Genomic DNA, 16,968 nt, shown 5'->3' with positions numbered 1-16,968 from the left:
CAGACGCAGGATTAAAGTGAGAGATGGCTAATTTCCGGGAAAAAGACAAGAGCCCTGAATAAGGGTCCTTGCCCCATATTTATTCAGATCAGAAGGCTTACAAACGTGATGGGCATGTACAAAAAGACAAAGAAACTATGGACATTAACTTGGGGACGTGAGGGAAAAGCGGGTTTTGAAGGTATACAGTGTTTGGGGTTTGGGTCAATATAAAACAAAATCCGGGCACCAGACAGATGGGGAGATGGTTGTTAACAGCAGACAGGAGGCACTGTGCCTGTGTATCTTTGCTAGCCTAGGGGATGAGACGGGGGAATAACCACAGGGTTAATAAGGCACCTTTTCTTTTTTTAACCATCTCCACTCTGGGCTGTTTTGCCTGCAGCGCAGTGGTCCGTAGTCCAATTCACCAATTTACCTAACCTGGTCCTATCCTCCTGTGAAAGCAGCTTTTCGCTATAGTACTAAATTTGGGGTGCTTTCACCCTGAATATCTAATCTTGTTTATTTCATATACCTATGTATTGGGCAACTTTGCACCATTCTTATTTTAGGCCTTTGCCTCTCCCTCTCTATTCTGGGGGCTCTGCACCCCCTCTCTATTTTGGGGTGCCTTTGCATCTCCCTATTCCTGGAACCTTTGTGCCTCCCTATTCTCAGGGTGTCTTTGCAATTCCCTATTCTTGGGGTGCCAATCTGGTTTACCCAAACTCGGGTGTGAGCATTTTATGACTTTATAGTTCTTTATGCCTTGTTAACCCATTGGTGTAAACCCTGGGGATTCCTAAGCTTATCCCCCACATTCAGGTAAAAGAACTTGTGGCCTTGAACAAATGGTTAAATCTCCTGGCTTTATTTATTCCTTCTGTTTGATGAAGCTTGTTATTCCTAAAATTTACAGATGTTAATAAGGATAAAGTGATGAACTACATGTAAAGAAGGAGTCTGGATGCCTGGCTATGTTGGTTGTTTTTTCACTTGGCTGTATTCTCCATAAATGGTAGTTAATCAAAATGTAGAGGTAAAACTAAGGAGGAGTTTGAAGAAAAGGGAATTTAACTGTTTTAGGACTGTAAATGTTATGAGTTCTGTCATTCTAATGTGCTATCACTGAATCTCTCTGAGTCTCAGGGTTTTTATCTCTGATTCCTCTTCTCAGTCTTCCTATCTATGAATGACTGAATTCATCATTCATAAACTAAAAAATTATGTGTGGGAAAATAGCTCCACACACCGGATATTCATTGAATGTTAGTGAAGTATGAAGTAAGCTGTATGTAATCAAAGATAATAAACATAAATTAAAATTATGGAAATTAACCAGCTATTTACTTCAGGAAAGCTAACTCTGTAGAATTATCTAATGTGTGTTATCAATGACAAAACCAGTATCATAAAAAATTTACTCAAATGATGATGTATTATTGTTTATCTACTTTTATATTTAAAGTGAGATTAATTAAGAAGTAAACTTTGGATCTGGTACCATTAAAACATTACAATCTCTAAATGGTAAATGGAACTCAATTAAACATTTCCTTTTACTTAAAAATTTTTTTTAAATATTTATTTATATTAGAGAGAGAGAGGGAGAGAGAATGAGAGGGGGAGGAGCAGAGAGAGAGGAGGACAGAGGATCTGAAGCAGGCTCTGTGCTGACAGCAGGGAGCCTGATGCGGGGCTTGAACCCATGAACCATTAGATCATGACCCAAGTTGAAATTAGACACTTAACCGACTGAACCACCCAAGTGCCCCATATTTCCTTTTATTTCGACCACATTTTCTCCCCTGCAGACATGGATAGAGACAACCAGACTACGGTCACAGAATTCCTTCTCCTGGGACTCTCTGGGCAGTCAAAGCAGGAAGAGATTCTCTTTGGGCTGTTCTTGTGGATGTACCTGGTCACCATCATTGGGAACATTCTCATCATCCTAGCCATCGGCTGTGACAGTCATCTCCATACCCCCATGTACTTCTTCTTGGCTAACCTCTCCTGCATCGACATCTGCTTTTCATCAGTCACAACCCCCAAGATGCTGCTGAATCACATACTGGGAAGCAAGTCTATCTCTTATGTGGAATGCATGACCCAGATCTACTTCTTCATCACTTTCATCAACATGGATGGGTTCCTTCTGAGTGTGATGGCCTATGACCGTTATGTAGCCATCTGTTGCCCACTCCACTACAGCATGATCATGAAGCCCAAACTCTGTATCCTTCTGGTGGTGGTCTCTTGGGTCATTACAAACCTGCATGCTCTCCTACACACTCTTCTCATGGTCCGACTCACCTTTTGTTTCAACAATACTGTGCATCACTTTTTCTGTGACCCCTATGCAGTTCTAAAGCTGTCTTGTTCTGATACCTTTATCAATGAGTTGATGGTATCCATTGCAGGTGGGCTTATGTCGATTACACCATTCACATGTATCACTGTTTCATATGCCTATATCTTCTCTAACGTGTTAAAGTTTCCATCTCTTCAGGGAATAAGGAAAGCCCTATCCACATGTGGATCCCACCTCACTGTGGTGTCCCTCTTCTATGGGGCAATCCTGGGGGTCTATATGCGCCCTTCATCCTCCTACTCAGTCCAAGACACGGTGGCCACTGTCATCTTCACAGTGGTGACTCCCCTGATCAATCCCTTCATCTATAGTCTGAGAAATCGTGACATGAAGGGAGCCTTAAGGAAGCTAATTATTAGGAGGCCAGTTTTGTCAAGACTCTAGAATTAGAAAATTTTAGAGCCAAAAAGCCTACTGGAAATTATACATTTCTTAATTTTGCAAAGGCTACTGAGGCCCAGATGGGTGCAAAATCCACCCATAACTATTTCTCTAATTAGTGACCACAATCATGCTTTAAAATGAGCCTGACAGGTACTCATAAGTCATAAAATCATTCATTTGTTACCTATAAGAAGGGCTGATCCTGTGACCCTCCTTACACAGATAAAAACTAGACTGAGGCCTGGGTGAATTAGATGATTGATCCCAAGTGATGCCCAGATGCATTTTCTTAAGGGTGAGCCTAGCAATGTTATAAGATGCTGGCCACCACGATGGACTGGGAATTGTGAATGACTTAGACACAGGCTTTTTAGAGTCAACTGCTCTACATGGTCTCCATGTGAAAAGTGAAGAATCCACATTTAGACTGATTTGCATTTGAGATCTCAGAAGCAGAAAAACCTGAAAACAGGCTATCTATGGCAACTGAGAACTACATGGGTCAACTCAAGTTTCACCAATCCTGGCCACTGATAATAAGTCAAATTACAACTGACAATGAGTGATTCCAATATGGGAAGGAGTATCTCTGTATTATTTCACTTAGCTCTCACACAACCTCATGAGGTGATACTACAAATATTCCTATCGTTTTATGAGGAAACTGGGTCCTAGAGAAGTTAACTTGACCAGGTCCTAGAAAAGTTAACTTGGCCAAGCCCATACAACAAATGTTTAGAACCGGAGTGATACTGACCACTTCCTCTCAAAGTATTTGGTGATTTTCGTTTTTACTTTTGTTTGTTATAATGATTTTTATCATTTTTAATTTGCATATGGAAAATTGACCACTTTTTGATATACAGTTTTATGAGTTGTAAGACATCTACAGGTTTGTATAACCACCATAACTAGTAGGATAAAAGAACAGCTCTACTACCTCAAATAGTTCCCACATGCCATCCCTTTATAGACAAACTCTCCCTCCACTCCTAACCCCTGGCAACTATTGATTCTCCACCTCTTGAGTTGTGCCTTTTCCAGAATGTCATATAGTTAGAATTATAATATATGTAACCTTTTCAGTCTTGCTTTCTTTCATTCAACAGATTCATCCATGTTGTTGTATATATCCATAATTTTTTCCTTTAAAAATTTTTTTCTAATGGTTATATATTTTTGAGACAGAGAGTACGAGCATGGGAGGGGCAGAGAGAGAGAGAGAGAGAGACAGAGACAGAGACAGAGACAGAGACTGAAGCAGGCTCCAGGCTCTGAGCTGTCATCACAGAGCCCAACGTGGGGCTCGGACTCATGAACCATGACATCATGACCTGAGCTGAAGTCGGATGCTTAACCAACTAAGCCACCCAGGCACCCCAGTTTGTTCCTTTTTTATTGCTGAGTAGAATTCCATTGAATGGGTGAAGCTACTGTAAAAATTAGCATACAGGCTTTGTGTTTCTGTTCTCCAGGTAAATACCTAAGAGGGAGAATCCCGTGTCATACGTAACTCCATATTTGAATTTGCAAGAAATTACCAAGCCATCTTCCATCATGGCTGTAATGTTTTGGATTCACACCTGCAATGTAGGTCTAGTTGCACCACATCCTCACAAGCATTTGGTGTTGGTGTGTAATGCTATTTCAAAGGGATCTAAGTTTGAATTTTTCTAATTGCTAAGGGTGTTAAGCAACTTTTCATGTGCTTATTTGCTATCTACATACCTTCTTTGGTGGAATGTCTGTTCAACTCCTTTGCCCATTTTTTGTTGGAATAATTCGCTTTACCTTTGAGTTTTGGATGTTCTGTATATATCCTAGATAGAAGTCCTTTGTTAGATGTGTGATGTCCATATTTTCCCCATAGGTACCTGTACCTGGCTTTCCATTCTTTTAACAGAGTCTTTTGCAGAGCAAAAGTCTTTAATATTGATGATACAAGTCACTGTTATAATTTTTGCTTTCATCCACCATACACATTTAAAGAACAAAGGGTAGAGAAATTCTCTATTATATTTACTCAGATATTTACTATTTTTGTTCTTATTTTTGATTACAGAAGCACCAAATTCCCTTCTGGTACTAGTTCCCCTCCACTTAAAGAATATTCTTTAGCATTTTTTTTTAAAAAGACCAATTGGTGAAAAATTAATTCTCAAAGAATGGAATAGAAATGAGTAACTATTTTCAACTGGATGATAATAAAAATAAGTTATATATTTATATTGTATCTATATGACATGATTGATGTAAGCTGAACTTACTGTGGAAATCATTTCATGATATATGTAAATCAAACCATCATGCTGTATGCCTTAAACTTATACAGTGATGTATATCAACTATTTCAAAATAAAACTAGAAAAAAAGAGAGCATGTGTTTGCTTCCCAATTTGTCATTAAATTAGAATGGATTTTTACGAGGTAAAAAAAAAAAAGGAAAAGAAAATAAATTGTATCATAATGTGTGGGATGTTTAGAGGGAAATTTGTAACTTTAAAATGATACAATAGAAAAAAAAGGAGTAAAGTTTGTAATCAATGATCCATGCTTCCAGCTTAAAAATATAGGGGCAAAAAAGAACGCAAAATATATCCAAAAGAACTAGAATGAAGGAGATAATAAAGCGAAAACAGAAATCAGTGAGATACAGACTAAGAAAAGAAAATATAAAACCAAAAGTAGGTTCAGTTAAATTACGCATTTGTTAACCCTAGCAAGATTAATTACAAAAAAAAAGAGAAGGGCACCTGGGTGGCTCAGTCGGTTGAGCATCCGACTTCAGCTCAGGTCATGATCTCACAGTTCGTGAGTTCGGGCCCCACGTCAGGCTCTGTGCTGCCAGTTCAGAGCCTGGACCCTGCTTCGGATTCTGTGTCTCCCCCTCTCTCTGCCCCTCCCCCGCTCATGCTCTGTCTCTGTCTCAAAAATAAATAAAAGAATTAAAAAAATTAAAAAAAAGAGAGAAAACACATTATATAAGGAATAATAGAGTTAATATAACTACACATCCTGGAGACTTTTGAAGGAAAATAAAGAAATATCAATTAAAACTCTATGCTAATAAGTTGGCAACTTAGGTAAAAAGGACAAATTCCAGCAAAAAAAAAAAAAATATATATATATATATTGCTTACCACAACAGATCCAATAAAACAAAACTATTAACAGCTCTATTTCTATTAAAGAAATTGAAATCTTCATTAAAAATCTTCCAAAAAGACGGGGCGCCTGGGTGGCTCAGTCGGTTGAGTGTCTGACTTCAGCTCAGGTCATGATCTCGCGGTCTGTGAGTTTGAGCCCCGTGTCAGTCTCTGTGCTGACAGCTCAGAGCCTGGAGCCTGCTTTGGATTCTGTGTACCCTTCTCTCTCTGCCCCTCCCCCGCTCATGCCCTGTCTCTCTCTGTGTGTGTCAAAAATAAACATTAAAAAAAATTTTTTTTAAATCTTCCAAAAAGAGGGGTGCCCACGTGGCTCAGTCAGTTAAGCTCAGATCATGATCTGAATTGCTGACAACTCAGAGCCTGGAGCCTGTTTCGGATTCTGTGTCTCCCTCTCTCTCTGGACCTCCCCTGCTTGTGCTTTCTCTCTCTCTCTGTTTCTCTCTCTTTCAAAAACGAATAGACATTAAAAAAAAATTTTTTTTAACTTTTCCAAAAATAAAACTCCATGTCTAAATGGTTGTGCTGGTGAATTCCATCAAACACTGAATGAGAAAACAATATTGGTATTCTACAAACTCTTTCAGAAAATACAGGAAGATGGAACTTATTCCCACTCATTGTATTAGACCAGCGTAAGTAACTTTGATACTCAAATCTGACAAATACATTACAGAAAAGAAGAACCTCAGACCAATTAATGTAACTATCATATAAATGGACTAAGGAATAAATATGATATGATCTTATTAGTTGATGCAGGAAAAGCATTTGACAAAATTCAAAACCCAATTAGCTCAGTGAATTCCAAATAGAAGCGAAGTCCCTCAGTCTGCTACAGGCTTCTACACAAAGCCTAAAGCCAATACCACATTTCATGGTTAAAGACTAAATGTTCTCCCCTCTAAGACTGGGAACAAGGCAAAGATATACACTCTTACCACTCCTATTCAACATTGTACTTGGAAGTCCTAGCCAGTGCAATGAAGCAGGGGAAAAAAATACATACAGATTGAAAAGGAAGAAAATAAAGCTAACCCATTGGTAGATAACATTACTGCCCAGGTACAAAAATCCAAGAAATATACAAAAAAAAAAAATCTCACAAGAAAACAAAAAACTCCTAGAACACAGTTTAGCAAGGTCATCGGATACAACACATAAAAATCAATCAGATTTCTATATCTCGGCAATGTATATAATTGGAAATCAACAATTTTTAAAGTATTATTTATAATATATCAAAACACATGAACTACTTAAGTCTAAATTTTAAAACATATGCCAAGTCTTTTTTTTTTTTTTTTTTTGAGAAACAGAGAGAGCTAGCATGTGAGCAACATGAGCAGGGGAGGGGCAGAGAGAGAGGGAGACAGAGAATCCCAAGCAGGCTCTGGGCTGTCAGTGCAGAGCTTGATGCAGGGCTCGAACCCACGAACCATGAGATCATGACCTGAGCCAAAACCAAGAGTTGGCCACTTAACTGAGTGCATGCAAAGTCTCTATGCTAAAAACTATAAAATGTTTCTGAAAAAAATCAAAGAAGACATAGAAATGGAAACTATCACGATGTTTACAGATTGGAAGACTTAATATTAGAAAGAAACCAACTGCTCTCCAAATACCCTACAGATTTATCACAAGTCAAATAAAAATATTTGATGGACTATTTAAAAATTTTTTTAGAAATTAACAACAGCTTGTAAAATTTATATGGCAAGGCAAATGAATGAGTTTGAGAAAAACAAAGTTGAAGGATTCACACTACCTGATTTCAAGACTTAACATCAAGTTACAATAGTTTTGACCAGAGCATAGACACATACATTAATGGAACATGATAGACCCAGAAATAGACCCACTCATCTATGTTAAATTGATTTTAGAAAAAGGTGCCAAAGCAATTAAATGTGGAAAAGATAATCTCTTTAATAAATAAACTACAATATTTTAATAAACCGCAATATTTTGATAGGCAGAGTATAAAGAAAAAATTAAACGGATCCTTATCTCACATGATACACAAAATTAACTCAAAATGGATAATGGACATTAATGTAAAACAAAAACTATAAATTTCTAGGGGAAAACATAGGAACAAATCTTTGTGATCGTAGGTTAGACAAAGATTTTGTAGGTCTGACAACATAAGCATGATCCATAATGTGATTTAAAATCATAAATCAGACTTCAGAAAAATGTAAAATGTTTGCTCTTTGAAGATACTTTTAAGAAAATGAAAAGACGAGCCACAAACTCAGAGAAAATATTTGCAAACGCTACATCTGATAAATGCTTAATAAACACAATATGTGAAGAAGTCTGAAAATTTGAAAATAAGAAAACAGCTCAATTTTTCAAATGGGTAAGAGATTTGAATAGACCACTTGACCCCAGATGATGTATGGGCAAAAGATGCCATGCCTCATTAGTATTCAGACTTGCAAACTAAAACCGCAATGAAATCACTCTACATGCCCTTTAGATTGCTAAAAACCAAACCCTGAAAAGATCATGGATGTGCAGAGCAATAGCAACTCACTTTCATTGCTGGTGAGAATGTAAATGGTACACCTACTTTGGAAAATGGAGTTTCTTATAAAGTTATACATACACTTGCTTTATTAGGTGTCCTGCCATCACACAACACCACAGACTGGGTAGCTTAAAGAACAGAATTTATTGCCTCACGGATCTGGAGGTTATGTGTTCAGGATCAAGTTTCCAGCAGATTCAGTGTCTGGGGAGAGCCATCTTCTTGGCTTGCCCATGACTACCTTCCACTGTCCTCATATGACCTTTCCCAGTGCCTCTGTGCAGAAAGAGGAAGAGAGTTCTTTGGGGTCTCTTTTTCTAAGACAATAATCCTATCAGAACAGAGCTGTACTCTGGGGTGCCTGGGTGGCTCAATTGGTTAAGCATCCGGCTCTTGATTTCAGCTCAGGTCATGATCTCACGGTTTGTGGGTTCGAGCCCCATTTTGGGCTCTGTGCTGACAGCTCAGAGCCTGGAGCCTCCTTTGGATCCTCTGTCCCCCTTTCTCTCTGCCCCTCCCCCACTCACACTCTGTCTCTCTCTCTCTCAAAAATAAATAAACATTAAAAAATTTTTTGAAAAAAACAGGGCTGTACTCTTGTGACCTCATTTAACCTTAAGTACTCGCTTAGACACACACCCCCCTGCCCCCAAATACAGCTACAGTGGGGTTAGGGCTCCAACATATGAATTTGGGGGACGTAAACATTCAGTCTACAATACTCCTAGATATCTATTTAAGTAAAATAAAAAGTTATGTTCAGAAAACCCTGTATACAAACAACTATAGTGGCTTTATTCATAATCCATCAAACAGAAAACAGTGCAAATGTCCTTGAACTAATGAATGGATTAACAAATGCTGGTACATCAAAACAATTAAATATTACTTAACAGGAAAATGAACAGCAATATTGATATACTTATATCATGATTGCTGGGGGCTGGAGTTTGGGTAGGGGTTACCTACAAAGGGACACAAGGCAATTTTGAAGGATGATTAAACCGTTTGGTATTTTTTTTTAAATTTTAATGTTTATTTATTTTCAAGAGAGAGAGAGACAGGGCATGAGCAGGGGAGGGGCAGGTAGAGAGAAGGGACACAGAATCTGAAGCAGGCTCCAGGCAGTCAGCACAGAGCCCGATGTGGGGCTCGAACTCACAAACTGTGAGATCATGACCTGAGCTGAAGTCAGATGCCCAACCGACAGAGCCACCCAGGCGCCCCAAACCGTTTGGTATTTTGATTATCATGGTGGTCACAACACTAGATGCACTTGTCAAAAACTTGCAGAACTGTACTCTAAAATAGATTATTTTTACTCTATATAAAGTATACTTAAATTTAAATAATCAAGCAAAAACTCATTTTCTTTCTGTATTATATTTGTTGAGTTCTAATTTTATTATTTTATGACCAGAGAGTGTGGTCTCCAAAGTTTAGATTTCAGAAAATTTTTAAGAGTTTTATTTTAATTTTTTAACATTTATTTATTTTTGAGAGACAGAGAGAGACAGAGAATGAGCAGGAGAGGGGCAGAAAGAGAGGGAGACACAGAATCCAAAGCAGGCTCCAGGCTCTGAGAGTCAGCACACAGCCTGACATGGGGCTCGAACCCACAAACTGTGAGATCATGACCTGAGCCGAAGTCGGACACTTAACTGACTGAGCCACCCAGTTGCCCAAATTTTCTTATAACCAATAAGATATTCAATAATAGTTAATATTCCCTGGGTTTAGGGAATTATTTATATATAATTAATATAAAAATGTTATGTATGTGTAATTGTGCATATGTGTATATATACTTATTTAAAATTACTAGATCATACTTTAAATTTGGTAATTCAAATCTCTGATTAACATGATTTTTGCCTACTAGAATCATTAAGTTTTGAGAAAGGCATAATAAAGTATTTTAATAAAAGTGTAATTTAGTAAATTTTTTCTTGTATTTTTAAGAGTTTTTGACTTTTTCTGTTATGGTGGTTGTTACATTTTTCATACAGTTTCTTAATTGGTTAAATGTTTATGTATATTATGTATTTGATCATCACAAAGCATACCTCCCACTCTTCCTGTCACTGATTTCCTAGACAGACAACAGACTAAGAAAGGAGGATGTGAGTATCCAAAATTGTGTAACAAGTATTTGAACAAGATTCCAGTCTCTCTCATTCCTATTTTTTGTGTCTGGACAGAATATGAAAAACAAACACTTAAAATGTGTGTCTCTGTGGGGAATCCACCCTGGGGACACCCAACCTTGGCAGCTATTTCTGCCCTGATCCCTAAGAAAGTCCTAATCTCCAGGGAAGGAAGATCTGCTTGTTTGTTCCCAATCATCCACACCAGACCTAGGAGAGCAACAAAGATTCTTCAGTCCTCAGCCCTGGCTGACACTTTTGTATCATCCAGCGTCAAGCAAGGAGCCAGTGGAGATGGCGGTACCATGACCACATCTCACAGCAGCAGAGAACAGCCAGGTAAGAAGGGCTGGAAAAGCAGGTGAGGGCATGGGACCTCCAACAACAGATTCACGTGCACACAAACACGCAGATAAGCAGATACACGAAATCCCTCTGCACCTGACCAAGTTCAAAGGGGGCATGTGTCCTGGTTTGACACATGCAAGCCTTTCCCTTTTCAGGATGTGCTGCCCATTGCAGGACTGAGCAGGCACGTTTCCAAGGAGGATGTGGAAAAGCAGCAGTGGGAGACGAAGGAGACAGCTCAGGTTAGTGGCGCTAGGGTCAGTGACTGCAGGCTCCTAAAAATCCTGTCCAGAAGCTCAGGCCAAGAGCTGCCCCTTCCTCCCCACAACAGAGACTCTTCTGGCAGACATTCAAGACCCTCCCATGCTGCCCCTACTCTCTACCTTACCTCCTCCCACTATATCTACTCATAGTAAGAGGAATTCAGTGGGTGACTACTAAAATGTGGCTGGTTTCCTGGGGAGTCTCAATTTGAAGGTTTAAACTGGGAAATTCTTTTTTTTTTTTTTTTTTTTTTTGGCTGTAACCTACACTCCCAATGCTGGAAGTGGGAAACTCTACAACAAGGAAGCATGGGATACTCTGAGCTTGTTTTACTCACTATTTGGCCTTTGTAGCAATTCAAAGATGACAGGAAGAATCTCATTTGATATCCTATTATCCCTCTTTTTTATCTTCTCCTCTGTTTCCATTATGGGAAACTGTCTTTGAGACCAGAATATTCACACCCGCTGGCCAGCCAGTCTCTTGTCTTCTTGATGACGGGTCTCCCTCACCCCTCAACGTCTCCAGTCCACATTAACCAGGTTCCTTCTGGAGCATCTTCGAGCTTCTGTCTAGTACTCTTTTACCTACCTGTATCCTGGGAAATAGTCCAGGTAAAAAACAACCTCCAGTCTCAGCACTTTTCCCTTGATTTTATGGATTGAAATCTCAGTGGCAGGCACCTTACTATGGAGATTTTCCATTTTATATATATCCTACAACCAATTCCTAGGAATATTCCCTACAACATCCTCTGGCCTAGCCATCAAGTCATATCACAAAGCAGTTCGTGCTTCTCTTTCTTCCCTTTGCCTCAAGCCTTTGTTCTCATGACTAACAAATGCACTCCCTCTCCTTCACTATTCCAATACCATAAATTCTTCCAGGGACATTTCATTCACAGTGCCTTACTTGACTCCTCCCTCCCTATAATGATTTCTTAGTGCGGGGATTATCTGCTGGAGGTACCACATGAATTTGTATGTGATTGGTATGCTTTACCAATCAGTAAATCCCTTTTGTCCAATAGCAAAAATAATCTGACTAAATTATTGTGTGTGTGTGTATACATATATATACACACAGTAAAACCTTGGTTTGCGAGCATAAATCATTTCAGAAACATGCTTATATTCCAAAGCACTCATATATCAAAGCGAATTTCAAGAACCATTGGCTCAGTTGTGATCATGTGACATTTGGCTTTATGCACTACTTGTATTGCAAGACATTGCTCCTTTATTAAGTTAAAATTTATTAGAAATGTTTGCTTGTCTTGCAGAACACTCACAGAACAAATTACTCACCATCCAAGGTTATACACACACACACACACACACACACACACACACACACATACATATATATACACACATGAGTGTATCACTTTCAAAAATATATGTCTTTGTTCTTCTATCAGAAATCAGATGAATGTTTCACACAGCAACCTGAACAGTGTGCTTAAGTCAGCCTTCCCAACAGCTATGATCTATGCTTAGGTCAACTTAAAAGCAGCTAAAATTTTAGGGACAAACCACCAACTAGGTCTTTCAAAACCAACAAATTTTCCATAATTTGGGAAAATATAAATGCCACAGATAACATTTGCAGGTTTGTAATACTACAATAAATGGTTAGCAAATCAAAAAAGACCATACAGAAAAAAGCATTTCACCCAATTTGGATATCTAACTTGTCTCATGAATTTGGAAATATCACTTAACTGCCCTGAGCCTCAGTTGTTTTATATGTTAAGTGAAATAAAATATCTCAATTATTAGATGAGGCTAAATAACCATACATGAAAGTATCTGTATATGGTACTCAGTAAATAAGAGTAGAATAAATAAAACTATAGCCACTGGTAATTAAACACTCTTAAATTAACCACGGTTTTTCTGTAAACCTGTAATAGTAAAGCGTCAAAAAGACTATTCAGCTTTAGGTAATTATCAACCAAATGGAAAAGTGGTTCCAAAATATATTTGCTCAAATGTTGACATATGATCTAACCCTATGATGATATTTTCTCCCCTGCAGACATGGATAGAGACAACCAGACTATGGTCACAGAATTCCTTCTCCTGGGACTCTCTGGGCAGTCAAAGCAGGAAGAGATTCTCTTTGGGCTGTTCTTGTGGATGTACCTGGTCACCATCATTGGGAACATTCTCATCATCCTAGCCATCGGCTGTGACAGTCATCTCCATACCCCCATGTACTTCTTCTTGGCTAACCTCTCCTGCATCGACATCTGCTTTTCATCAGTCACAACCCCCAAGATGCTGCTGAATCACATACTGGGAAGCAAGTCTATCTCTTATGTGGAATGCATGACCCAGATCTACTTCTTCATCACTTTCATCAACATGGATGGGTTCCTTCTGAGTGTGATGGCCTATGACCGTTATGTAGCCATCTGTTGCCCACTCCACTACAGCATGATCATGAAGCCCAAACTCTGTATCCTTCTGGTGGTGGTCTCTTGGGTCATTACAAACCTGCATGCTCTCCTACACACTCTTCTCATGGTCCGACTCACCTTTTGTTTCAACAATACTGTGCATCACTTTTTCTGTGACCCCTATGCAGTTCTAAAGCTGTCTTGTTCTGATACTTTTATCAATGACCTGATGGTATTCACTGTGGGTGGACTGATATTTCTGACACCATTTACATGTATCATCATTTCATATGTGTATATCCTCTCTAATGTACTGAAGTTGCCATCTGCCCATGGAATAAGGAAATCCCTGTCCACATGTGGATCCCATCTCACTGTGGTGTCCCTCTTCTATGGGGCAATCCTGGGGGTCTATATGCGCCCTTCATCCTCCTACTCAGTCCAAGACACGGTGGCCACTGTCATCTTCACAGTGGTGACACCCCTGGTCAATCCCTTCATCTACAGTCTGAGAAATCGTGATATGAAGGGAGCCTTAAGGAAACTGATCTCAAATTCTAGAAAATTTTAGAGTTTAGAAGATTTTTGGCTATTATACATTGTTTCATTTTATAAACAGAGAAACTGAGTCCCAGATAGATATAAACTCACTCATGACTATTCCTCCAATTAATGATACATGATCATGCTCATGCTTTTAATATGAGGCCGATAGTTGCTTGTAAGTCCTAAAACTGTTAAGTTTGTTAATTATAAAAAGGGCTCATTCTAAACACTCATTTTACCAACAACCAAAAATTCAGGACAAGACATATTTGGATAGTTTTGGGATGATTCCAGCAACCCCATGAGACAGTGGCCACCACAATGGTCTGGGAATTTCAGAGGACTTTAGAGCTGGCTCTAAATCAATGCCCTCTTGGCTTCACATTAGGAGATGTTAAAATTATCCCCAATTTACTGAGTCACAGAAAGGTTATCATTACCAAGGCTGTACAACTAGTAATTGTTGGTTACAGAATGATCCTGTTGACTCTCAGGGTCACTGGTTGTTACTGAGTTAGGTAATTTTCCCTCTATCCTAGGCTCAAGTCAATCTCCCAACCTCTTACAGTTCAGAACCCTACCTGTACACTACTCTCCCTCACTACCATTCTAAATTTTTGGTGCTTTTTTGCTCAGAATGGGAGTCAGGAAACTTTAGATAGTAGCTAGACTTCCTCATGGAACTCTTGGTATCCCTTCAAGTCAAAATGGTCTAAGGGAAGGGGCACCTTGGTGGCTCAGTCAGTTGAGCATCTGACTCTTGATTTTGGCTCAAGTCATGATCTCATGGTTTGTGGGATGGAGCCCTGCATCGGGCTCCATTGTACTGACAGTGTGAAGCCTGCTTGGGATTCTCTCTCTCCCTGTGTCTCTGCCCCTCCTCTGCTTGCACTCTCTCTGTCTCTCTTAAAATAAATATATAAACCCTTTTTAAAAATGGGCTAAGGGAATTAGGATCCCTTGATGCTGAAGTGTCCAGAGTTACTATAGCATCTTAGGGACATGAAAATATGAATTAATTATAGAATTTGGATTGGGACCCAGGATTTCTGATTCAAAGCCCAGAGTTTGTTCTACTCCATGGGGCCAAGTGTCCAGGAGTCCTAGCCTCTTCTACTCTACACCTGAGGGCTCAGAACCCACAAGGAATTTCCCACCTCCTCTTTCCTGGTGTCCAGAGGGCACTCATCTAATCTCCAGTGGCCAATCTTCAATATTCCTCCCCTTACTGGCCTTCTTGCCCTTGCTTCTCTCCTTTCTCAAACTCCTCCAATCTCCAATCCCCAAACTCCGATAGGACTGAGTGCTAATCAGTACTCATTGTTCTCACCATCAGCTCCTTTCTGACTTGGTCCTAACAGTGACCAACTCTTACCTTGACCACAGCAACAGCCTTATGGTAAATCTGACTGCCTCCTGCTTCTCCCTACACATCTACCCTGCACACAGGATCTGTCTGATCATCCTAAATCACTGATGGTATTTTTCAGTCAGTCCTTATATAAAATATTGAAGAGGCCAGGATAAATCCAAATATTACCTTCAAATAAAATGTCTAACATGATTTGGCCTCAAGCTATAACTACAATTTTGTCATCAACTCACATATTCATCTGTTCCATGACTTGTCTCTCCTATTTTCCTTCTCTTTCCTTCCTTCATTCTCTGCTGGAAGACTCCCCAGATTTTTTTAAGACTGGAATATTTGTGCATTTTCCTGAACCCATTTACTGATCACTTCCCACAGACATTTATGGAGCACACAATATAGTGCTTCTCAGATATAGCAGGTGAACTTCCTAATGTATGTTGGTGCTGATGCAAACTTGACTATATGTGGTAAACCTGATGTATCTTCCTAAACTAGGAGTTTGACTTTAGAAGTAGTTTAGTGCAAATGTTCGAGATATAACAGACCAACATTGGTGTTTAAGGTTATAGGACCATTTTAGGCTCATCATATTTTTTGCATTGCCCATATCTATCTGCATACATGTCTCATATGGTTATTACACAATGCACTTATTCAAGAAAGTACCATAGATTATGCATGGGCATATCCCCTACAATGCTTAGTAGACCTTTTCTTCATCCCAAATAATCATGTATTGGAAAATCATTGATGATGTGGCAGGCAAGTGTAATGGGAAACTGGAAAGCGGACATTCCTAGACACAAAAAAATCAGAGTAGTAGAATTTACATCTAGGGATCTAGAGTACTGACAAATTTACTCTGGAACAAGGAAACATTTCACTGAATTCTAGGACCCAAAGAGGCATCAGGGTTGAATGGAAAGAGCCATGTTTTGGGGTATGGTTTTATTCCTCAGTCCCTCTCTCCCTCAACTTTCAGTCAAAGGTTGGGTATGAGAAGGAGGATGAAGACAGAGGGAAGTCAGTGAATGTACTAGATGGTACAGACTCTGATCACTCTGTATCCACATGGTCCCCATCAATTCATCTTAGGGCAGAAGCCATCATTCACCATACAGCAAATTTGCCTTAAAGGGGAAAAGAATCCTCTAAAATGTCAGCGTCATGGTGTGAACAGAAAGAGGAAAGGCCTTGGTCTGGGTCAGACTGGGTACGGTATGAGAGGTTATATGCTGGTCAATTTACCAGAGCCTCAGAACTTTAACCTTCCTACTTCTGTAGACCACCTTCTACTGAATCTTCACTGGCTCCCTGCATTGCTTTTCACGGGCCGACTACATAAGGGGATTGTAGGGGAGACAGTGAAAGGAGTTTACTCCAGGGGCCTGGGCAGAATCAGCCTTTATTGTGGTTTTTTGCATGTGAGGCACCCATAGGATATGAA

At 39.3% G+C, this 16,968-nt stretch overlaps 2 protein-coding genes across 2 annotated transcripts; both read left to right on the top strand.

Moving 5' to 3' along the window:
* Positions 1–1,798: 1,798 nt before the first annotated feature.
* LOC102970242 (olfactory receptor 1361-like) lies at positions 1,799–2,740 on the top strand. Its single transcript, XM_007083097.1, has one exon. The coding sequence runs from the start codon at positions 1,799–1,801 to the stop codon at positions 2,738–2,740; it is 942 nt and encodes a 313-aa protein (XP_007083159.1).
* A 10,501-nt stretch (positions 2,741–13,241) lies between these two features.
* LOC102955618 (olfactory receptor 1361-like) lies at positions 13,242–14,174 on the top strand. Its single transcript, XM_007083126.1, has one exon. The coding sequence runs from the start codon at positions 13,242–13,244 to the stop codon at positions 14,172–14,174; it is 933 nt and encodes a 310-aa protein (XP_007083188.1).
* The last annotated feature ends 2,794 nt before the right edge of the window (positions 14,175–16,968 follow it).

Source organism: Panthera tigris, chromosome A1 (assembly GCF_018350195.1).
Source record: "Panthera tigris isolate Pti1 chromosome A1, P.tigris_Pti1_mat1.1, whole genome shotgun sequence".
Classification (NCBI taxonomy): Eukaryota; Metazoa; Chordata; class Mammalia; order Carnivora; family Felidae; genus Panthera; species Panthera tigris.
Note: the sequence above shows the minus strand (reverse complement) of the source record. Positions and strands in the feature narration are given on the sequence as shown.

Coding starts and splice junctions, on each gene's coding strand:
- LOC102970242 (XM_007083097.1), top strand. CDS start 1,799: ATGGATAGAGACAACCAGACTACGGTCACAGAATTCCTTCTCCTGGGA.
- LOC102955618 (XM_007083126.1), top strand. CDS start 13,242: ATGGATAGAGACAACCAGACTATGGTCACAGAATTCCTTCTCCTGGGA.